The sequence below is a fragment of the Solanum dulcamara genome, chromosome 5 (genome assembly GCF_947179165.1).
Source record: "Solanum dulcamara chromosome 5, daSolDulc1.2, whole genome shotgun sequence".
Lineage (NCBI taxonomy): Eukaryota > Viridiplantae > Streptophyta > Magnoliopsida > Solanales > Solanaceae > Solanum > Solanum dulcamara.
This window is the reverse complement of record NC_077241.1, coordinates 76,634,376-76,660,041: the sequence shown is the minus strand read 5'-3', so window position 1 is coordinate 76,660,041 and position 25,666 is coordinate 76,634,376. Positions and strand designations below refer to the sequence as shown.

At 33.0% G+C, this 25,666-nt stretch overlaps 1 protein-coding gene across 2 annotated transcripts; it reads left to right on the top strand.

Moving 5' to 3' along the window:
* Positions 1-1,371: 1,371 nt before the first annotated feature.
* LOC129889957 (agamous-like MADS-box protein AGL19) lies at positions 1,372-24,200 on the top strand. 2 transcript variants are annotated; one of them, XM_055965441.1, is made up of 7 exons: positions 1,372-1,799; positions 11,426-11,513; positions 12,638-12,699; positions 12,783-12,834; positions 22,853-22,894; positions 22,985-23,026; positions 23,773-24,200. In XM_055965441.1, the coding sequence occupies exons 1-7, from the start codon at positions 1,618-1,620 to the stop codon at positions 23,908-23,910; spliced, it is 606 nt and encodes a 201-aa protein (XP_055821416.1). In that variant the 5' UTR covers positions 1,372-1,617; the 3' UTR covers positions 23,911-24,200. The 2 variants fall into 2 exon arrangements, with proteins under 2 accessions (XP_055821416.1, XP_055821415.1); XM_055965440.1 differs by having other exon boundaries at positions 1,379-1,799; positions 12,783-12,882; positions 23,773-24,197.
* Positions 24,201-25,666: the final 1,466 nt, after the last annotated feature.

The window sequence follows — 25,666 nt, the reverse complement described above, 5'->3', positions numbered from 1 at the left end:
ACTCAGTGAAATTTTAAATTTCAAATATTTGGTTCTTCTCCAACTCTACCGTGGGTTAACATTGTCAATTTCAAGCCTCAGATAAAGAAGGAAGATTGCTCGGGATCGATCGAAAATAGTCCCTTTATTCATAAAAATAAAAATAAAAATAAAATTATGTATATTTTATCCTCTTCAAACTCTACGTATGAAATACAATGAATTTGTTATTATTATCGTTGATTCTTCTTCAAGAATTATGCCGAAAAGAAACAACCAAAATAAATGCAATGTAAAAGGGGGGAATATATTGATTTGACTTTTATAAACATAATGTAAAAGAATTTTTTTGTTCAGTTATTTAAAAGATTATTACAAATAATCGTTCATAACAAGTAAACAAGTTCAAATTATGACGAGTTCTTACCATATATATAACAAATTTTTTATTTTTAGCTTTTTTGCATTTTCTTAATTTTTTTTATATAGAGGAGAGCGGAAGAAGAAAATGTGAGTGGAACGAGCTTACAAGTTATGAGTTCACATGAATTTAATTCTTTAATATTATAAACGTCTATAAATATTTGACTATGAACCCAATTATTGTTAGAATTATAAATTTTAAATCCTGAATCCGCCTATGTTTACCAATTAGGTGAAAGTTGAGGTAACCAAACAACTGAACAACTATAAATTTCCAAGTTAACTCGTTTTATTCATATTGTTACTGTATATAGTTGATTAATTAAAACCATGAATGATATAATTTAGTGATCGTTTGATTGTTGGTTAAGGTTGTACATGTGTTATAGTAACCCAACGCTTAGTTACAATATAACTCTATGTATTAATTTACGCAAGATTTAGTTATTCATGTACCTATCCAACTATCAAACATGATACTCCCTCTATTTCAATTTATTTGTCATATTTTGACTTGACATGAAGATTATGAAAAGAAAAAAGACTTTTGAATTTTACAGTCTTAAATATGTCATACGGAAAGTTGGATTTAAAGAATAACAGAAAAGAGAAGGAAACGTTCTTTTTGAAATAAGATTAAAAAGGAAAGTAAGACAAACAAATTGAAATAAAAGAAATATTACTTATATAGAATTTAATACATACATAACCCATCTCCAAATCCGACTACCAAATTTCCCATTAGGTTTTTTTTGTCAATACACTAATTATAGGGTAGCATGAATATTATTTATGTGCTGTCAAAGTGTCAATGGTCCCTATTTGAGCATCTCTTCTTATTTATTTATTTATTTTTTTAAAAAAGAAATAATAATTAATAATTCCCCCACTTGTTGCCTATCATAGAGACTCACTTATATTTTCTTTTTTTGGTGCTGTCAGTTTGTCTAATATAGTGCTTCTTGCAAATTTACCAAAAGAAGAAAATAAATGACGTTTTGCTTCTTACAAGTCTTTCCTTAATCATTTCCCTATTTATATATATCTGGTGGTTACAACTCAAAGAGCCAAATTGATAAAAATAGAAAAAAATCCCCTCTTCTTTATTGTCTTTTTAGGATTTTTAATCCCTTGAACCAATTTTTTTTCTTCTTTTATCATTCAGATCTGAAGTAGAATCTTGATTATTTTTATTTTTTTTCAATTTGAAAAAAAATGGTGAGAGGAAAAACTGAGCTGAAAAGAATTGAAAATGCAACAAGTAGGCAAGTGACCTTCTCCAAAAGAAGAAGTGGGCTTCTAAAAAAAGCATTTGAGCTTTCAGTTTTATGTGATGCTGAAGTTGCTCTTATTGTTTTTTCTCCAAAAGGAAAGCTCTATGAGTTCTCAAGTTCAAGGTACATAATGCTATTTCTTCATCTTGTTTTCCATTTTTTGCAAATGTATTTATTGTTTACACGAATGGAAGCTGATAAAGGGCTGAATCTCAATGGATCGCAGTAGCAACACCACTCTAATACCTAGTCGCGTATTTAAGTTGTCTGAGGAAAATTCTTCAGTTTCTCTTTAACATCATAATTGTATGTGTATAGAGCAATATCTAAAAATGGGAATTTCAAATAATCTTGTTTTAATATCCAACTTGTAGCTCAATTTAGGAATTTTATCTATTATTCAGAAAATTACATATTATAAATGTATAACAAGTACCAAGTACAATGATCACCTGCTTTATCTGGTCCAATAGGGTCCCTTATCTATTTGTTTTATTAACTTCTCTTCATTCTCCATATATCAGTTAACTAACAAATTAAACAAGGAAAAAAAAAGAACTTGTTCTCTTGGGGATTTCATGTGTAATAGCTTTGAAGTATAGTTCCCATGGAACGGCATATAGAATCTTTTGTAGACGATTTAAATAGGTGACGAGATATTATAAGTGATCGAATGACCTTATTGTCACGATCCACTGAGATTCAAGCTATTTGTCGTTTCGATTTTCTTAATAAGAGATAGTGGTATCTGGTGTGTTGCCAATAGAATCAATCTTTTAATTTTTTGAATGATTTATGTGTCACTATTATTTGGAATTGTTGGGAAATCTTAATATAGCTGAAACTTGTACAAGTATTAGATGACTGTATGTACATTACAAGAAGTAATTCATCAAAACAAGAAAACAAAAAGTTTGATGTAAGTGGCTAGATTTTACTTGGGAGCAGTGGTGCCTTTTTATTTTTTACTACAATTAAAATGAAGTTTAAACTTGAAAGTTGAAATGAAGTTGTACTGGCTGGAAATTTATTGTTCCCAATACACCACTAACTTTTGCCTGCTTTTAATTATGTTCATGACTTTGGTACATATAAATGGAACTGGATCTTTAATTTCTGCTAAAACTTTTTAAATTTTACTTCGTTGGATGTGTATTGGAAATAACTTCTCTATACTCATAAGGTATATATCATCCTTTTTAGACTATATTTGTAGGATTATACTGAGTCGGTATATTGTATGTAGTGAAGATTACTGCACTTAGAAGTGATATGATACTGTATATATTATGTAGCACCTTAGAAAATATCTATAGTATATTTTACTTTACCTAATGTACTATATTTATAGTACCAAATCTTCAGAATTTCTGGTGTACGAAAATGCATTTGCATTATCATATTTGCTTCTTTTTTACTCCATTTCTACATTGCCTTACATTCATCTTTTGATTCATTAATCATTTTATGAAATTATATCAAGTTCTTAAAAGACCTATGTTGCTCGAACGCTCCAAAAATATTATTAGGTATGTGTTAAATTCTCTAAAAGTAGTGCATTTTAGAAGATCTGACATAGATGCTGGGAAAGACTTTAACATTCTTTGTTAATATGCATATTTATTGCCGCTAGAAGTTATTTTTATTATAGTGCTACGTCAATTTATTTTTGTTGTAGTGCTACGTCAATTTTCGATAGTCTGCGCAACATTGGAAAAGTCTGTATAAAAAACTATGTCCCATTCTCTCCACTTAAATTCTAGGAATTTCATGATCTATAAAATTATCCATGATTTTCTTATTGATGACTTTTTGTGATGTTCCAATGTCATCTAAATGTTGTTTTGTGCAACAAGGCCATACTGAGAGAGTATATTTTTAGGTAATGCCAATACAACGCCCATGAGGGGTTAAGTGGTCCGAGTCAGAATCATGATCAAATATGACACTTACTTGATGAATTTTAGTTAAGAAATAAATTTATACATCACTATCAGTATAATTTTTAATAAATGTTTGATCCTAACAATTTTGATATGTAGTAGGAGTAATAAAGAGTCAGTTTGGTTAAGAGACTAATTATATAAGAACTCTAGTATCTAATTATAAGAACTAAAATAATTTTCGGATTTATCTTCCCAAGCACCATGGAGAGTTAACTTATAGTATAATATACAAAACATAATAAGAAGGGAATAATACGATACACAAAACATATTGCGTTATTTAAAGGAAAGGACTGCATGCATCCTGAGGAGGTATGATATATTAACATATAGACATAATAAAAATCAAAATTTGAGAGGTTGGCAGAAGATTTCTTAATTACAAGATGAAGAAGAAAACATAATCTTCTAGTAATTTAAATCACGTGTGTTAGAATTCTTAGATTATATGCCTAACATATTAATTAGTATAGAAATTTTTTTCTCTCTATAGATTGTTTGAAACAATTTAAGTACTCTCATGCATATTAATTAATGCAGGCATATATAAAAATTACAGTTCATCTCCATTTTACATGCTTAGAAACTTTAGAATTGACTTTTACAACATCAAGAAATAAGTAGAAATGGTTCTATTCAATCATGATTTGGCCACAAAATAAAAAGTTGAACCATTTCCATACTTTTAGAGATGATGCTTTTTTCTGTTCAGTCATGATGTGGCCCGAAATGAAAGGATATGGTTCATTTCACAAAATAAAAAGTTTTATTTTATGAGATACAAATAAAAATTTCTAAGCAACTCTAGATTTTGAGTGATCTTGCTATAGCCGGCACTCGGAGACCATTGTTGGCCCAAGGTTCAATCGTGGAAAGTGAGATCTCTTTTAGTCCGGTCTTCTTTTCTCTTTTGAGTGAACCACTTGGTCCGATCACTCATTTAATCACATCAATGAAAGACTTAAAATAACTCAAAGGAGATACTCAAGTGAGCTAACAAATCAATACTCAAATGTAAGAAATAGTTTTAAATAAGCATTCTTAAAAGTCAACTCAATCTCATAAATAATAGTTTTCTCAAAAAAATACTCAAAAGAGACATCAACTCCAATCTACTTAGTTTATGTCTATGAAGCCTCTATCAACCATCAAGAAAGTGTTGAGACAAGCCCACGACTACCTCAAAAGGAATTACTCAAAGCAATGAATAAAATAAATATGATTCCTCCGAAAGTAAGTAGGTCTCACCACTATCAGGAAGGAAATGAATCTTCAATGGAGCGTCTATTGATGATCTTTATCACCTGTATCTGCATCATAAAACAATGCAAGTCAAATGACGTCAGTACATAAAATGTACGAGTATGTAAAATAGCTGGAAAGGAATACAATCAACAATACTCAACCTCATGCAACTCAACTCAAGAGACTCACTTTGAAATGACTCATCTCAATAAGCATGCAAGTTTAAAAGTAATAAGCAATGATTTGAAACTAGAATCAATGACATGCAACTCAATCACATCAAATCATTTATTCTAGGAGAGTTTCTCTAACCGACAACCATCACTTATGAGCTACCGATGATACAATGCTTTGCACTGCCACTGCCATTGCCGCAGCCATCCAATACCTTGTCAGGGTAAGGGACGATCAACCTCACTGGATCCATAATCAGTCAAAGTCTATCATTTTGGGACTTAGAGAGGAATAATCTCTATCCTACACTGGCTACGTAGTTTATTGGGTTTGAGTTGCCTTTATTCTTATCCAAATCAGTGCTCAATACTACTACCAAAATACTTTATCATTCTCATATACCTCAAGTGAGTAAAATACTCAATTAACTCATTTAGTCTCTTTTGAACTTAGCTCAAAACTCAATTCTTCTCAACTCATATTTTCTTTTTAAATTAGATACAATCTCAACACAATGAATGCATTTAAAACATAATTTTAACTTCTCAACTCAATCTCAAAATATATGTTTTTAGTGTAATACTGCTCATTTCGTTTATACTCAAAATACTCATACTCAAAATGATAATTAAGAGACTTCTCAAACTCATGCTCAAAATAATAATTAAGAGACTTCTCAAATTCATGCTCAAAATACTATTTAAGAGACTTCTCAAACTCATGCTCAAAATAATATTTAAGAGACTTCTCAACTCATGCTCATGCTCTTTCAAAACTCAATAAAATATGCATAGACTCAGTTTAAATCATAATTCGTTTAATGCATAAAAACCATTTTCATCAACTCAAAATAAATACATGTTAATATAATGATCATCAACTTAATTAGGATTCGTGTGAATGAAATCATGAATAACAATCTCAAGAATTCAAGATGTAGAAACAATAATAATCTCGATGATAATTATATAGAACTCAATGAACGAAGAAATTTCTCATTTGAAACTCAAGAAACTAGGGCTAAAACTCAACTCAACTCTTTAACAATAGAATTTAGATATAGGGCTTGCAGATGAACTCAATCCAATGTTATGATTAGCCTTACATACCTGGAACGAAGATTATCTTGCTGAAAATCAAAGATCTCGCTTGGAAACTTCGAACCCTAACTCTTCTTTTTCTCTCTAATCCCTTCTCTCAAAAGTTCTAAGTGTTAAGTGGGAGGAAATACCCCTAGGATACTGATAAGGGACGAGTTTTGGTCCCAAAATGTCGTGGGGTAAGTTGGAAAAAAGTGGGGAAAAAATCATAACGCCCTTCATTAAAACTGAAATCAGGCAAAAAAATCCCTTCCTAGGTCTGTGACGCTAACCTGGTCCCCGAATTTGGTTTTCAACATTTTTCTTCTCCTCAACGCGGAGACACCGTGGACTCCACTATCCAAAAATTTTATCCGAACAAAAATACAAGAACAAATTCGCGATACAGACTTGCTGCCCAGATCCATCCTTCACAATTTTTCTTTTATTTTCATGGAAAATTTAAATTAAAACAATATGGGGTGTTACAAAAAATAAGTCAATCTAAACACTCACTAAATCATAAGCCAAAATTCAATTGAAACAAGCTCTTAATTAGTTGTAGGTACAAGCGACTCTAAAATTAACAACGGAGTTTTGGATAAAATTTTTTTTTCCAGTTTTGCCAATTCTCTTCTTTTTGTACTCTGTCTATTTCATCCATAGATCCTTTATTCAAACATATTCACTTGGAAGTATTGTTTCAATTCATAAATTATGTTATGAAATGAGGGACAAAAAAAAGAATAGGACCTATTATTCTTACATGATCCATTAGTAACATTTTCTTGAGATATTACTGTGGACTTCATTATCCTACAACTTTAGACAAAAATGACGGAAGTTTAGATATCCAATTTTTCTTTGCAAATAATCCTACAACTTTAGACAAAAATGACGGAAGTTTTGTCTTTGTCAAGCCAAGCTCCAAGAAAAATGTTAGAAGTTGGTTTCAAAGCGCCAAAGCATGCTAAATTTTAGAAGCAACTATGACTTAAATAGAGATCCTAAAATCGACTACCACTTGTTATTAGCCATCATTGGTGAAAATAACATCTGACAAAAATATTCTTATCTAAACCACGAAACTATATATTTCAACATATGGTTCTGAATTTTGAAACTTTGACAAGTGGAACTCTATCAAAATTTGTTGAAGTTTCAAATCTCAAAAATAATTCACGGAGTTCAAACAATTATATTCGTTCAATCATCCATGAAAGATTCATGTAATTTAAACTTTAACAATCTAAGTGTGAAAATCCGTTGAAATTTCAAACTCTACAACTCCTTCATGGTGTCCAAATCTTTATCATTTCAAACTCATGAAACGATTAGTGAAGTTCAAATTTTCACAATCAAATGTGAAAATCCATGAATTATTCATGTAATTCAAACTTTCACAATCTAAGTGTGAAAATCAGTTAAAATTTCAAACTCCACAATTCATTCATGGTGTCCAAATCTTTATCATTTCAAACTCATGAAACGATTAGTGAAGTTCAATTTTTCACAATCTAAATGTGAAATTTCTTAGAGTTTTTAGTGTTTTTAACTAGAAAATTTTCATCAAAATTTAATTTTCGCAATAAAAGTACTGAAATACTGAATAATTTTGAAATATCGACTAAAACTTAATAAACAGTCCAAAAATAACTATTTGACAATTTCTCTAGACAATCTAACACTCCCTTGCACGCCAAAACCTAATTTACTAGAACTTGGATAAAAATTAAAACATATATTGAGGATCCAATATTGGATATACTTGTCACGATCCAATCCATCGCGCCGTGTGGGCACCTACTCTAACACCTAGATAGGAGAATCCTTACAAAAATATCATACGGAAGTTTAACAAATACCAAAATAACAGCCGAAAGAGTTGGGAATCATCATAATTAAATTTTAAAACTCTAAGGCTTATTAGAAGAAACATTCTAACACCCTCAAGGATACTAGTTTAAATAGATACAAGAGCTTCTAAAATACAGAGTATAAATAGAGTAATGATACAACTCCCACTATAAGGAAGGAAGAGTAAAAGTTGTTGGAGAATCATCTTCGTCTTCACATAAGAAACGTCACTGATCTTACAACCAAACTATGCCAAGTGGCATAGCAAGAGTAGTATCAGTACAAACAACATGTACTGATAGGCATCATTGGTCAACTCGATACCCACCAACTAATATAAAGAAATTAACAAGAAGAAAACATGCACTTAAGAAAATACGCCGTCAAAACTTTATGCTCAATCTCCTATCATTCCCAATATTAACCTCATTAAAGTTCTTCAAGCCTAACACTTATCCTTTCTAGTTGGTCCGATACCAACTCTAATACAGATCAAGGCCTAGAGAAATTTTCGAACTATGGGCCACCACTAACTTTGATGAACCAGTCTACTACCTTAAGCTTTCACACCAACACCTAGCCCTAGAATAAATAACATCTCACTTGCAATAAGACAATATTAAGGTGGACTAAGGCTCATTTTCTAACCATACTGGCCCGCCATGGCGGGACCTAACCCGCTCTGGTGGCCTAGCCAGAGCGGGATTCCTCATGCCAAGGTGACCTGCCAGGAGACAGAATCTCCAAATTCTTCCAATCCCCCCATTTAACACATATACCAACAGGACACCATCAATATCTGCCTCTAAATCACTAATCCCTCTAAACAACACATCAACGACTCTCCACTTGTTTACCCATGACCACATACCTATGATACGGATGCATCTAGCAATCATAATATAATCCGAATAGGATTATGCAGGAACACATTATCAATTTACCATTTCAAGAGCAATATACAATTTCACAGTGTAAATTTCAAATACAATAGTCAATATGGTAATACTTGGACCTTCGGTCCTTTCGTATCGATTATTACACAAGATGGACATGCTCAATTATAATTGGGTCAGTTTCTCTATCAACACATATATAGTCAAGATCAATTCAGAGATGATAGCTGCACAATGGTTCTCTCATAGAATCCACTCTCAAACTGTTAGTGTGTTGGCATGACACCCGATCCAATAGTTAGTATGTGTTGGCATGACACCCGATCCAATAGTTAGTATGTGTTGGAATGTGACACCGATTTAATATATGTATCGAAATGTGATACCCGATTCAATATATGTGTTGGAATATGACACCCGATTTAATATATGTATCGAAACGTGACACCCGATCCAATATCACAATCACAAACACAATCACAATCCACAACAAATAGTTTACATACTTGCACAATTTAGTAACAGGTTCATTGCATACAATCGTTCACAAATAACCATTTCATTACTTTCATTCTATCTTCCCCTTCATTAACAATATTTCATTAAGCCTTCTGTATTCAAGACATCACTTTTGATAGAGAAAGTTCAAGATAATGGATTTCACGATGTTGGGATTGTAGACCAATAACAACAACATATCAATCACCCAACCACAATAATTAAATATATGAAAAAATTCACAACATTACCCAATCATTATCAATTACTATTAATAGTCTCACTATGATATATACTAAACCATAACCTACACCCAAAAGTAATCAAATAGGTTCATGGCATGAGATTGATCACTCTTTCACATTCACCTTTTTTTTTCATGATTCACATTACTCAAGTTACTACAGGGAATAATCAGTATGAACACACACAATTATTGTATAAGCCTACCTTGTATGTACCCTAATAACTATAACCCTTAAGTCTCAGGACTTCGTTATGACCCAGCTATTGTCTACATTTAATCTCATAAGAGTCATTGGCCCTCTAAACCTTTATCACTAGCCACAAAATATTCATGGCCCACATCATACATTCTCACTCTAAATAATAATTAATAATTAATTAATCATTCAGACTCCGTGTCCGAAGGCCTAGGCATGAAATCTCTCGTCAATCTACATTATATTAAGTGATGAAAATGAATTTATAACTACTCAATTGAAAAAACCTAGCCTATCTGGGAGCCAAACAGTTGTTGAAGGATTAAAGCACGATCATTGACTTCTGAAGGGAAAAACTATGGAGACGGGCCTGAAATCCGTGGGTTGTAGCCTTTTTTTCGCTAGAATTCCCTTTTTCCCTCCTCTCCAAGCCTAGAACAGCTTTTGGGGGATTTCTAGGGTAATCCCATATATTTTGGTACTTAAGGGAAGGAGATAATAAAAATATGCCACTTTTTAATTCTGTCCCATCGAATTCCACTCTGGTGGCCTAATCCCGCTACGACGGCCTCAATACAGCTTGTGTCCAGTAAAATATGCATAACTTTTTACTGCGAACTCCAAATGAGGCAAATTTGGTGGCGTTGGAAAGAGGATTCATAGAAATTTAATATGATAGGTCATGGTCCATCTAATTCATTATAATATGAGCGTTATAGTCATTTGAAGTTGATCTTAGTTTAAACTCAAGTCTAAAAATAAATAGGAAAAATACTTTCAACCTAACTTTGAGAAAGGAGCATAGTACGACCTTAATTCACAACTAATGTACTCGCATACCAAAGAATTGATCCTAATCTTATGACGAATGAAGTTCGTATACCTTTACCGCATATATTTTTAGTAACAACGGAATAGATCATTACAAAACTAGTATGAGAGTTTTGTTTAGAAGGTCATCCGATAAATCCTCAACCATGATTTAGGACGAGTCTTTACCACAACCCACATGCTGATTCATCATTTTTAGTCTATCGAACTTTCACTTAGTTTCATAAAAGCTTCTTCATATTGATCATGAATAGATCACTTAGGTTTGGGTCTATAAGCTATGCCAATTGTGAAGATTTTTTTTCCGCTACAATTTCCGTGGGTTTTTCTAACCAAGTCACTACCTATGCATCATCATCGGATCATTCTTCAACAATCACACAGTTAGAGTCCTGAATCTTCCCACTGCTTGTAAGCTTACGATTTCATGTTCTATATATTTCCCTATACCCAAGGTTCTTTTCACCCTTCACAGTACTACACTTAGATATCATATTAAGAGAATATATCTTGTAATTAAATTTACTCCAAAATTAGCTTCTAAGATGAGGTTTGTTTAAAACTATATAAAGAAATAACTCTCAGAGTTTGATGAAAAGAATAATACTAAGAGAAGGACGGATTACTCCTCTCTCATACTGTGAATATATTTTCTTATCTTCACTTTTGGAATTGAAATTATTTACCATGTTATAAAGTACAATTTTTTTTTTTGCTATTAAGTGATTAGTTCATTCTACCTTGTTATAAATTCTTATTCTTTTCAACTTTTTTTTCCAGTACACACAAGACAATAGAACGCTATCAGAAGAATGAGAAGAGCCTGGGACGACTCAACAGAAAACTAAATGATCAACTAACCACTGAGGTATTTTTGCATCAACTTTATCATTATTTTTAAACATATCTTATATATTCTACACAAGTGTTGTGACAAAATAGCTCCAAGATACTCTTATATGTTGTGATATTGTCTGCTCTGGTCAAAGTCAATGTTCTTGTGAATTATGGCCAATACCGGGTATATAAACAGTGATTTCGGTTTTCTCTAAGGACCTCAGACGAAAATCCTACACCTTAAGTATGCAGGTTCTTTTTCTTTTCGAAACTTCTTTTATTAGACTTACTTTGGATAGTTATTTGAAATAACAATATGATATTCTCCTGTTGTTTTTTTCTTCTTCAAGAAGAGGTAAGAATTGATGTTCTAAATCAATGAAATGAAAGATTAGTTTGTAGATGTGTAGACAAAGAATTGATGGATCTCTTATAATCTTTTTCTTATTAATCTATACTATCCATACAGCTAGAAATAGAAGTTTTTTTCCAACGCGAATTAGTGAGAAATTTGGCTATAGAACATAATTTTTTCATTCATTTTCCACCGAAGCAGTTTACTGGCAAAATGTATGATGGTAAATATATTCTCATCGAAATAGTGGGAAACTTCCAAATTTTCCATATGAAAACATTATTATTTTTTCTTTTCTCGTCGATTCAAGGAAAATATTTGTTGGAATAGCCACCAAACATTTTTCAATGAGAAGTTCAAGCGAAAAAATAGTGATTTTTTAGTAGTGATATGCATTTAGTCCGTGGCGGATTCTATATATTTTGGTGAAGTTAAATTGAGTATTTGGTAATTGAAATTCTAACATGAATTTCACTTGAAAAATAAATAAATTCGGACGATAAAAATATTATTTTACTTGTAATACTATTCCCTAAACTTTTTTTTTTTTTACCTTCAAGTTCTCTATTTTAAGTAACATTGATTTGCAAATAATATTCCACTATATGCCAATAATGCCTATACCTAAACACCTGATTTTGTACTCGTCTTTGTATTGATAGTTATGTTGTTCGCACTCCTTAATAATATCGTTATTGTGTATTATTAAATTTTTTAAAAGTTGTGCATTTTTAGACAATTCAACACAGATCAAGGACACTTTTTGAACATTTGAAATAATAACTCTTTATTTTGTGTAGCATTTGAAAGAGGAGGCTGCAACCATGACTAGAAAGCTTGAGTTTCTTGAAGACTCTAAGAGGTTAATTATTTTTCTCCTAATTTTCAATGTAGCACAATAAAATCAGCAAATGGTTCTAAAATATGTTTGTGCATTATTTTCAGAAATCTTTTAGGACATGGTCTAGAAGCTTCCACCTTGGATGAAATTCAACAGGTAGAAGAACAGTTGGAAACAAGTTTAAGCAAAATTAGGGCAAGAAAGGTTTATAATCTTCTCTTTCTCCATCTATATTCACACAAGTAAAACTCTATATATTCTTCAATCTTTAACAAGTTAATTAGAGTCGGTGATGAGAGTTAGTTAGAACTAGAGGTAGAGTTAGTTAGAATCATAGTTAGTTGGTTGGTTAAAAGTTTGTTAGTTAGTTAACTTGCCGAGTTAGTTAGTTGTCACAATCAAGTTAGTTAGCCTAGTTGGTTAGCTTAGTTAGTTTTGTATAAATACACACATAATCACTTTATAATGATTATTCAATTCATTCATCATCTTCAATGAAATAGATCTTTCATAATTCTTCTATCTAAGACTTGTTTCCTTCATAGAAGCTCAACCTCCATTAATGGAGGGAAGTAACTGCTTCATCGACAGTCTATAATGCTGATTTTCTCATGGTATCAGAGCCTAGGACTAATCCTAGCTCCTTTTCGCAACTCAATTGTTTGTGAGTATCGCAATTCTCTTTTTCTCCAACTTCAGAGATTGTGAATTCAGTTCTCTCTGTCATTGTTTTTTTTCTATTTCTTTAGTCGAAAGTTGCAGCTATTTACAGCTGTTTGGAATTGTATTTTGAGGTCTTCAGTTTGCGTTTTCACTCTAGTGTTTTTGGATCTAGTTTTTCTTTCCTTTTCAATCCAAATCGAACACCTATTCGAGATTAAGTGCATCAGCCATGTTTGATATTCAAGCTGATCAAAATTCAGCAAGTACCACATCCACAATTAGGATAGACACAACTGGTCCTTTTTATTTGCATCCATCAGAGAATGCAGGCACAATTTTGCTACCTGGAGTTTTTTATGGAACTGGATATAGATCCTAGAGACGAGTTGTTCTTAGGGCCTTATCAGTCAAAAGCAAAACAGGATTTATCAATGGAAAGGTCATGAGACCAGTTCCAGATGATCCAAATTTCATGCAGAGGGAAAGGTATGATGATATGGTGACCTCTTGAATTCTGAGTTCTCTTTCACCAGATCTGCGTGATGGTTTACAATATGTTAATAATGCTATGGAACTCTGGGAAGAATTGGAGGATAGGTATGATCAAACAAATGGTTGTAAATTGTATCAACTTCAAAAGGAGATAAATGATCTTGTGCAGGGAAATCTAGATGTTACTAGATACTATACAAAAATGAAGAAGCTATAAGAGGAGATGAACACTATTGATGTTAATTCTTAGTGCACCTGTGTATGCGTCTGTGGTGGAAAGACCAAAATGCACAAGGCTGAACAAGATAGACAACTTATACACTTTCTAATGGGACTGAATGAGATGTATACTGCTGTAAGAGGAAACATTCTAATGATGAGCACTTTACCTAGCATGGCACAAATATTTGCCATACTATCACAAGAGGAAAAACAAAGGGAAATGAAGCCTCACAATCACACAACTTTAGAATCTACTTCCCTAAGTGCATCTGCTTCAACTCACAATGGTGCAGGACCTAAAAATTTCAGAACAAACTACAACTCAAACAAAACAGGTGCAAGCAGTTCTGGATATCTAACAACAATAATGGACTCAGAGGTGGCTCTAACAATGGTAACTCTTACTCACAGAACAGGTCCAATTTGTTTTGTGATTTTTGCAAATAGTCTGGACACACAAAAGAAAGATGCTACAAACTTTAAGCCTATCCAGCAAATTCAAGGTTCCCTAAAGGAAAGGGTTCAGCTTCTGCAACAAATATGTGTACTACTGAGGTAGACAGAAATCAGTGTGAGAAGTCTCCTAAACTGCAGAAACAAATACCAGTGAATCTATCCAAAGATCAGTATGAGCAACTGTTAAATATCTTTGGAACTCTACAAGTTGGGAGTGGAATTGACAACTCAGGAAACATGTTGAGTGGAGCTGTGAACTTGGCAGGTATACTTGCTTGCTACTCTTCATTCACTGAAATAGGTAATCTATCATGTGAGTGTGCAAAATTAATTGCTGGCTCCTGGATAATAGACTCAGGAGCATCACATCACATGACCTATAACAAAACTAATCTAAAAGATATTAGATCCCCGCCATACCCTTTCCTAGTCACACTACCTAATGGTTACAAGGTCAAAGTAACTGGTGATGCCTGTTTAAATTCAGCTTTGACTCTATACAATGTATTTTATACAAAGCTTCAAGTTCAATCTGATATCCGTCCATTGTTTAGCTTTACAACTTAACGGTATAGTCAGTTTTAACAATTTTTCTTGTTTGTTGCAGGGCCCTTCTCTGAAGAGCCCTCTGGACCTTGGTAGGGCCAAGAATGGCCTGTATTTCCTGTGCTTAAAATGCCACAATTGTTTCTCATCATCTTCTGATGGTTACAATGTATCTCATATCACTTGTCAGTCTTCTAATTATCAACTTGTTACCTGTCTAGTCAAATGTGAAAATTCTTTAGCTGGAAATGAATGTCAAACTTTACCATCTCCTATTGTAAAATACTCTCAAGTTTTCAATAAAAAAGCTTGTTCTGTTACTGATTCTTCTTCTTGTTCTGTTGTTAAATCTTCCTCTTTTAATGTCAATTCTACTCACAATCGGTATAATAAACTTTTGTGGTATGCTAGATTAGGACATGTACCTTTTGTAAAGATAAGGAGTATCTCTACCATACCTGTAAATTTCTCTATCAAACAGCCTTTCACCTACAATATATGCCCTATGGCTAGACAAACCAGAAGCCCTTCCCAGAAAGCACAACCACCAGCAGCAAGATCTTTGAACTCCTTCACATTGACCTATAGGGACCATATCACATGCCTACACATGATGGTTATCACTCTTTCTTAACCATGGTAGATGGCCACAGTAGATCAACTTGGACACATTTACTTTGATGAAAAAGTAATGCACTTCAAACTATAAAGGCCTTTATAGCTCTCATAGAAAACCATTTTCAAACCAAACTAAAAATCATCAGATCTGATAATGGTCTAGAGTTCACAAGCACTGAGGCAACCTGTTTCTTTCAGGAAAAAGGAATCATACATCAGAAATCATGTCCTTACACACCCCAACCAAATTGTGTGGTAAAAAGGAAGCACAAGTATCTCCTTGAAACTGTAAGGGCACTTCTATTCCAATCTAAATTACCTATGAGATAATGGGGAGAATGTATCCTGACTGCTACCTACCTTATAAACAGAATACCTTCCAAACTACTACAAAATAAATCCCCATATGAAATGTTATACCAAAAGAAGCCCACATATTCTCATCTCAGAAGTTTTGGTTGCCTTTGCTTTCCCACAACCTTGAAAACTCACAAAGACAAGTTTGAACCAAGGATATCACCTCACATGTTTGTTGGATATCCCTTTAATATAAAAGATTACAAAGTCTTAGATCTAGCCATCAAAAGAGTTCATGTCTCTAGAGATGTTCTTTTTCGAGAAAATGTCTTTCCTTTTGTTATTGCTCCTGCTTGTTTCAATTTTCATTCAGTTCTGAAGTATGTTGTCCACCAGTATGATAATTTAACTTGTATGCCTAATACAACAAACACTTTTGTTAATGATGAATTGCTGGGTACAAACACATCACATGAAGTTACTAACAACCAAGTAACCACTACCACTAACTGCACTGAGCCCATACTGAATGCTACTACACAGTCCATCCTTCACCATCATCACTAATAACACAGACCAGCCCCAATATTGTTTCTAGTGATGCTCTACTACTACTAGGAGGACAACTAGGACACTTCATACTCCTAACTATCTAAAAGAATACACCTACACCTTACTAAGCCCGCTATCTTCCACAACTGTACCTAATACCTCTGATGAACATCACTCTCTTGCCTTATTCACCTCAAAACAATGACCATATTTGTTTTACCACTCTATGCCCTGATAGCCAGTAGTTGATTAAGTCTATCTCATATGAAAGTGAAACTTCTACTTGTGAAGAAGCAATCTTGAATCCTGCCTGGAAAATGGCAATGACACAAGAGTTTGATGTATTATATGCAAATAACAATTAGGATTTAGTCACTTTACTTGAGGGAAAGAAGGCCATTGGATGCAAATAGGTGTATAAGATCAAACACAGGGCAGATGGGAGTGTAGAGAGGTTCAAGGCCAGGTTAGTAGTGAAGGAAAATACTCAACAGGCTAGGATAGACTACATAGAGACATTCTCACCTGTGGTTAAGATGACAACTATTAGAACCTTAATCTCCTTAGCTGTTAAGAGAGGCTGGTATCTGCACCAACTAGATGTCAATAATGTTTTTCTTCATGGTGACTTAAATGAGGAAGTGTACATGGAATTACCTAAGGGACTTATGGTGGATAGCAGCAACATGTTTTGTAAATTCAAAAAATCACTGTATGGCTTAAAGCAGGCCAACAGACAATGGTATGACAAGCTGGCCAACAGTCTTTGTTCAAAAGAATACACTCACTCAAATAGTGATTACTCACTGTTTTATAAAAAGAAAGGAAGTTCCCTAGTATTTGTTGCTATATATGTTGATGATGTTATTTTGACTGGTACTGACTTGGAGGAAATTAACTTATTGAAAGGCTTTCTGCATGATTAGTTCAAAATAAAGGACTTGGGTAAACTGCACTACTTTTTAGGTCTAGAAATATTGTATAGACATAATGGTGCTCTCATTTCACAAAGGAAGTTCACTATTGATCTGTTGAAGGAGTTTGATTCCATGAGTTACAAAGCCACTACATCACCACTTGATTCTACAGTTAAGTTGAAAGCCACTGATGGCAAGTTATTATCAGATCCTTCTCACTATAGGAACCTGGTTGGGAAGCTCAATTTTCTCACAAATACAAGAATGGACATAACTGTCACGCCCCGGGAGGGTACCCTAGACGTAACCGGCACTCAGAAACCATTTCTGGCTCCCAAGCGAACCACATAGCCTGATCACACATCCGTTCATTCATTCATTCAGCGGAAAGTTTAAAAGTAAAGAATAATTTAGCGGGCAACTCAAATCATCCATCCAACTCAAAGAATAAAGGCCATGGGCCGACAGATCAACTAAAATATTTATCAAAAAAAATAGTTTGACAAGAATAACTCAATCGACTCATCACTATCTAGTCTATGAAGCCTCTATCACTACTATCTAATTGGTGCCAATGACATGTTCATGGCTACCTCAAATCAAAATGAAAAGGGCTAACTCGATGCAAGAATACACAGACGGTGTCCTCCAAATGTAGGGGAGGACTCACCACTACGTTGAGTGCGAATAGATCCCCAATGATGCTCCTATTGACGATCTCTGAAACCTGTCTCTGCATCATGAAACGATGCAGGCCAAATGGCGTCAGTACGTGGAATGTACTGGTATGTAAAATGGCAGAGTGGAACATACCTCAAGGAAGAATAGCAGCGGTCCAAATATCTCAAATTAAAAGATAAGAGAGACTCAACAAGGCATCATAAGTCTAAAGTAATAACACATTTTTAGACAAAGACCAATCATATACCATACAGTCCAATCCAATCATACACAATACAGTTCAATCAAATCATTTACAATTCGATCCCTTTCAATCATGTATAATCCGATTATATACACTCAACTCAACAATCAACTCAACAATCAACTCAATAATCAAATCCAATCTAGTCACATACCATTCTATTCAATCCAATCACAATTCATCTACTCCAATCCGACCGTATACAATCAACTCAACATTCAACTCAACAATCAGCTCAAGGGACTCAACTCAGTAAATATGCAAATTAAATTATGCAATGTTTTATAGTTCAACTCAAAGGACTCAACTCAATAAATATGTAAATTAAATTATGCAACGTTTTACGGTTCAACTCAAAGGACTCAACTCAATAAATATGTAACAACTCACTCAAGTGTCCTAAGTCTAACAAGACATAGTTTAGACAGGACTATCTCATAAGCATATAGCAACTCACTCATCTCAACTGACTCAGAGTACTATCAAGACCTAAATGGGAGTTTCTCTTAACCGACAACCATCACTTATGAGCCAGTGATAGTACAACAATCAGACGTTGTTGCCACGTCCGTCCATACCTTGCCAGGGCATGAACGCCTCCCTAATCTTGGATACCATCGATTAGTCAAGTCCTATCATTTCAGGACAAATCTCTTGGGGAAGCATCCGACTTTAACGGTTTAATCCCCCCTACGTTGGACACATAGGTATTGGGTTCGAGTATGGACTATACTCTTGCCCAATTCGGTGCTCGATACTCCTCCCATGACTCCATGCTCATAAGACTCCATCCAATCATCTCAAACAAGCCCTCACGGCTAGTTTCATGTGGTACATTGCCACCTCATCAACTTTGTTATCATTTTAACTCAATCAAGCCTCATTGGACCTTCTTTCAAATCGACTCATCTCAAATCATCAAACTCCTCTCTTTAAAAATTTATACAATCTCAACTCGATGGATGTAGAAAATATTATGTACATTAAAATATAATTTCAACTCCTCAACTCAAACTCAAAATAGATACTTAAATGTAAAAATACTCAACTCATTTAAAGGCTCCTCATACTCAACTCATACTTAAACTCCTTTCTAAATCAAAGGTGAAACTAATAATTCTTTAGACTCAATATAGTGTATAAATAGTTTATGCAAAAAGGTTCACAAATAATTTATTTAAAACTCCTCCTCAAAAGATCATTTATTTTCAAAATATTCCTAAGACTCCAATCAACTCAAATTATGCACATCATATACCACAAAAATCACATTAGACTCAAATCCACTTCATCACACAACATCCTCATCAACATAACCTCTTCATTTACATCATCGTCAAATATCATCATTCACATCGTCATCAAACATCATCATCATATATCATCATTCACATCATCATCAAACATTATCATCACATCATCATCTAATATCATCATCACATCAATCGTCAAACATCCACTCCGAAATCCTTATTTTAGTCCTATGTTCATTTCATAGAAGAAAAGGGACATTCTTAACTATCCAATTCATTCTTTTCATTCCAATCAATACATATATACACACAACTATCCATCTCAACCTCAAGACATTTATGACAAGAAATCTCATCTTGGGTTCATGTGAATGAAACATGAACCCATACTCTCAACAAAGCTCAACTCAAGAATATCGTCAATACCTATAAATCTATATACAAAGATACATTTGTAGTTAATAATATAAAAAAATAACTATTTAGTAACTCAAGTCATTAAAATCATCAATCAACCATTTGTATCTAAAAACATTCCATAGTTTAGGGAAAACTTTCAAGAAAACCTTTCTAGAAGGTGCAACTCTTTCACAACTCCTAACCAACACATCTATGGGCATATGGAAGAACTCAATCCATATTTTAGGTTAGCCTTACATACCTTGTTTGAAGACTTTGAAGGAACTTGATGTTAGGTCTTCAATGGAAGACTTGAATCCTTGAAACTCTTGAAGGCACCCTTTATTGGAGATGGATTTGGAGAAGAAGAAGAAGAAGAAGAAGAGAGGGAAAATATTTAGGGCTTTTTAGAAAGAGAGAGGAGCTGAAAATAATGGTCCAAAATGCTCAAGGATGGTGTATATATAATTTGGAAAAAGTCCAAGTTGCCCCTCTTCCAAAAATCTGGAAATTTGGGCAAAAGTCTTGCTGGCGCTATAGTGGCGTGGGGCGCCACTGGAGCGCCAAGCCTGAATTTCGCCCAGGCCTGAATATTCCTGCAGTACTAGTCCGTAGTAAAATGGTCATAACTTTTGACTCCGAACTCCAAAAATTGCAATCTTGGTGGCGTCGGAAAGAAGACTCAAATACCTTTAATTTGGTAGGTGGTGGCCCACCCAGTTCTTTATATCCTAAGAGATATGGTTCTTTGAAGTTGACCCTTATACTAACTCGTCCGAAAACTTAATCGATTGGAGTTCTTTGGGCTCGACTTGGTGTTAGAGATCCCTTATGACCCCTAAACACATCTAACACACTTCAAATACTTAGGAATTAATCCTAACTCACATGTAGAATTACAAGTCCTCCGGCCCGAGTCTACCCACACGTGAAGAAATGTTTGATTATTTGCGAAAAATTTTCCGGGGTGTCACAATAACATACAGTGTTCAGCACCTCAGCCAATTCACGCAGTCACCTAGAGAACCACATTTGAAGGAACCTTATCATGTTCTCAGGTAATTGAAACAAGATCCTACATTGGGAATTTTCATTTCAAACAAATCTGAACTTAATATCAGTGTCTATTGTGACTCAGATTGGACAGCTTATTCTGATTCAAGGAAATCAGTTAGTGGATACCTTGTGCTCATGAGGGATAGTCCTATCAGCTGGAAGTCTAAGAAACAAGCCACAATATCTCTGTCATCTGCAGAGGCAGAATATAGAGCTGTGAGACAAGTAGTGGGAGAATTGGTTTGGCTTGAAAGGTTACTTGATGAGTTAACAGTGCCATGTTCCTTGCCCTCAGTGTGTTTTGTGATAGCCAGACAGCAGTTCACATTGCCAAGAATCCAGTCTTTCACGAAAGGACAAAGCACATAGAAATAGATTATCACTTTGTCAGGAACAAACTTCAACAAGGGTTGATCACACTTTATCACATCTCCACCGACTCACAATTGACAGACATCTTCACCAAAGTCTTGACTGGTATCAAACATGCTATAATTTTACGCAAGTTGTCTGTGATCAACTCACCTCCAACTTGAGGGGGTGATGAGAGTTAGTTAGAACTAGAGTTAGAGTTAGTTAGAATAATAGTTAGTTGATTGGTTAAAAGTTTGTTAGTTAGTTAGCTTGCCGAGTTAGTTAGCTGTCACAATCAAGTTAGTTAGCCTAGTTGGTTAGCTTAGTTAGTTTTGTATAAATACACACATAATCACTTTATAATGATTATTCAATTCATTCATCATCTTCAATGAAATAGATCTTTCACAATTCTTCTCTCTAAGACTTATTTCCTTCATAGAAGCTCAACCTCCATTAATGGAGAGAAGTAACTGCTTCATCGGCAGTCTATACTGCTGATTTTCTCAGTTGGTACGGATTAGGTGATTAAAAGTAGTTGATAAGTAAATATCAAGTGATGAAAAAACACGTTTTGATGTTGAAGCAGTTACGTGTTTGAGTAAAAATATTAAAACTTATAATAATACAAGTAGTTGATATGTTTGATATGTCATTAAAGGTTTTTACAGAAAATATAAATTCAAAACTATGTATACAAAGACGAATGGACGACAAAATTGGAATGGGAGAGCGAGTTAGGAGTTCTATTTTGGGAAGAGTATTTTAAGAATTAGAAAAAAATTAATAGTAGTAAATTACTTGGTCTAATCAAAACTGTTTATAAGCTGAAAAGGTATAAGTTAGAGTAACGACGTCTAACTTGTTACTGATTTTAGCTTGTAAATTTTGTAATTTATAATAATATAAGCAGTTGATATATTTGATATGTCATTAAAGTTTTTCCCAAAAATATAAGTTTAATTAAAACTATCTATACAAAGACAAGAGCGGATGACAAAAAATAATTAAATGGGAGAGCGAGTTAGGAGTTCTATTTTGGGAAAAGTATTTTAAAAATTAGAAAAATAATAATAACAATAAATTACTTAATCTAATCAAAAAGTGTTTATAAGTTGAGCCCATGGGTACGCCTAACCTTCGGCCACCAAAAGGTATAAAGTTGGACTGACAACTAACTTGTGGCTGATTTTAACTTATAAACGTTTCGATTTTATCAAATACATAGATATTAATAAATTAAAAAGTGCTTATAAACTAATTGATCGCTTTATAAGCTTATCATAACACTTGCTTAGTGTTGATGGTATGAGTCCTCACTATTTTTATTGCTCTCTTTAAATCCATCTCGGTACAATATTATACAAATGGATTAAACCTATGTATATAGTTTTTGTTTGTTTATTTGTTTTATTTTGTTTCAGAACCTGTTATTCACGGAACAGATTGCTCAACTGAAGGAAGAGGTAAAATTACTTATTAGATATAATATCCATTAATAAAGTCAAATCTGTTAATCCAATTGGCTTATAAAAAACATTTTTTTCTTGTCTTAGGGAAAAAATCTAATGAAGGAAAATGCAGACTTGAGGAAGAGGGTGAGTTATTATCCAAAATTTTAGCCCACATGATATCAATGTTTCCTTGCATATATCTCTGTGTGTTTAAGCTTTTGTCAAGATTGGTAAATGAAGTTGGATTAATTACTAATTATGAAAAATTAGTATTTAAATTCCAGTAGAGATAAAACATACTAAGTGATTTTTTCTCATTTGCATAAACATTGGCCTTTGATGAGCATAGGTACATAATAATATAGTATATAACGTAGTATTTGTGCTGATAGAAGATAATATATAGTACGTAATAAGATAGCTGAGATGAACACAAATTGACACTGTTATTACTTGTTATACTAGTAAAGTATGCAAGATATTAAATGTGTTGAGTACCTAAAATTGTGGCAAGTGGTCTATCTCTCAATTGAATTCTCCATCGTCGAAAAATTATACAACGTAGATAGAACATTTTTGATCTTGTAACTATATATAAACCCTTAACTAGTTACACTGTGTTAGTTTCTATCATCTTTTTTTTTATATCTTATATTCTAAAAAAAAAAAAAGGGCAGTCCGGTGCACTAAAGCTCCCGCTATGCGCGGGGTCCGGGGAAGGGTCTGACCACAAGGGTCTATTGTACGCAGCCTTGCCTTGCATTTATATCTTATATTCTCTATTTCATATTATGTGACATTATTTTTTTTAGTCGGCTTGAAAAGAATGATATTTTTTTATATTTAATAAAATAATTATAGTAAAATTGATTTTTTTTTTGGTTCTTCAGTGTGAGATGCTACCATTTACTTTGACAACAGTTCCTCAAGAAGAGAAAGATCCTGAAAGACAAATAATGGAAGTAGAGACAGAGCTCATTATTGGACTTCCAGAAACTAGAAAAAGGTCCTTATTAACTTTACTTTAAATGTGAAAATTGCAGGGCTTTCAAGTTTTTAATTACCACTGTAATTATAATTTATAGAGTTGTAATAAAAACTACTGTCGATATAGTTTTTTCTTTCTTCCTATCATCAGTTATGCGTTGATTGAGTCGAGGGTCTATCAAAAATAATTTATCTACCTCACAAGGTAAGGATAGGGTTTTGCATATATACACTCTATCCTCTTCATACTCCACTTCTAGAATCATACTGTTATTATTGTTGTTCTTGATCCTAGCTACTTTGTGAGATCACAATGAATATGATGTTGTTGTTATAGTATCAGTTATGCGTTAATTGAGCAAAGGGTCCGTTGGAAAGCAAAGGGTCCGTTGGAAACAGTATTTCTATCTGACAAGATAAAAATAAACAAAGTCTAGCGTGCATTTTACTTCGTCAGACCGCACTTATGGAATTACATTGATTATGGGGTTGTTGTACAACATCCATTATGCCTTAATAATCATCAAAATGATGCAAATGATAGTACTGTCGAGAGAAATGTATATATGTACATTTTATTTTCCTTTTTGATTTTTTTTTTTAAAATCTTAATTAGTTAATGAGTTAATACTTCATTTTCCATCCTCTTTACCTTATCTACTCCACCTAAATTCAGAGCTGAAATCGACCTGAATAACATAATTGCAACAATGTATATCACACATAAAATCCTGTATTCATTAAGAAAGTTGGCAAGAGAGAAGGAAATTTCCTTCATTCCCTTGGGCTACGTATTTATTAGCAGAAATTAACGAATAAGTAGTATTATGAATTAAGATATTTTGTAGTCCAATTAATTAAAAGCTTTTATGGCCTCATTATGTTTGCCCTAATTAGATAGTGTTATAATTTGCCCTATGAAAAGTCTAGGGATGGCAATGAGGTTAGGTGGGAAAATGGCGTGATAGCCTTCTCCATAATTAAAAAAATAAAATAATTACTCACATTCAATTAGATATTTAGAATAAATTAATCAATATATTAATGACATGTGTCAGCATGATTAATGATGGTCCATTTACTTAAATAATATAATATATAACATTAATTATAAATTTTAGTACATATTTTAGCTTTATTAAAAATAACAATACTTTTTTTATCCGAAATAGTAAAAAAGAATTCTCTTTCTTCTTCTCTCTCCTTTTTTTTTTCCGATTCTCTCTCTCTTTTTCTCTTTCTTCCTCTCTCCTTTCTCTTTCTTCTCTTTTTTCTATTTTGGTCCTTTTTTTCTTACCCTTTCTCCTTTTTTAAAAATAATAATTAATTATTCTGATTTAAAACTTAATTTTAGATTGGATATTACGGAAACAATGATTTTACTGGTTTTTAAATTAAATAATTTTTTTATAATTTTTATGTGAATACATATATAATGCATTTCTAACCCAATAAACGAAATAAATATAAACAATAATTGTAATACGTGTTGAATTCAATATATTATAGACATATTTCAATGCACGTGATGAATACATAATTAAAATATTTTTAAAATAATAATATATTCCATTATTAAGAGAAAAAATAAAAAATAATTATAATAGATTTTGAATTCAATATATTATATTATAGTCATGTTTCAATGCACGTGGTGAATATATAACAAAAATATTTTTAATACAATAATATATTTTAGCATCGTTAATAAGAGAAAAAAAATAAAAATAATTATAATATTTTTTTAATTCAATATATTATACATATTATAGACATGTTTCAATGCACGTGATGAAT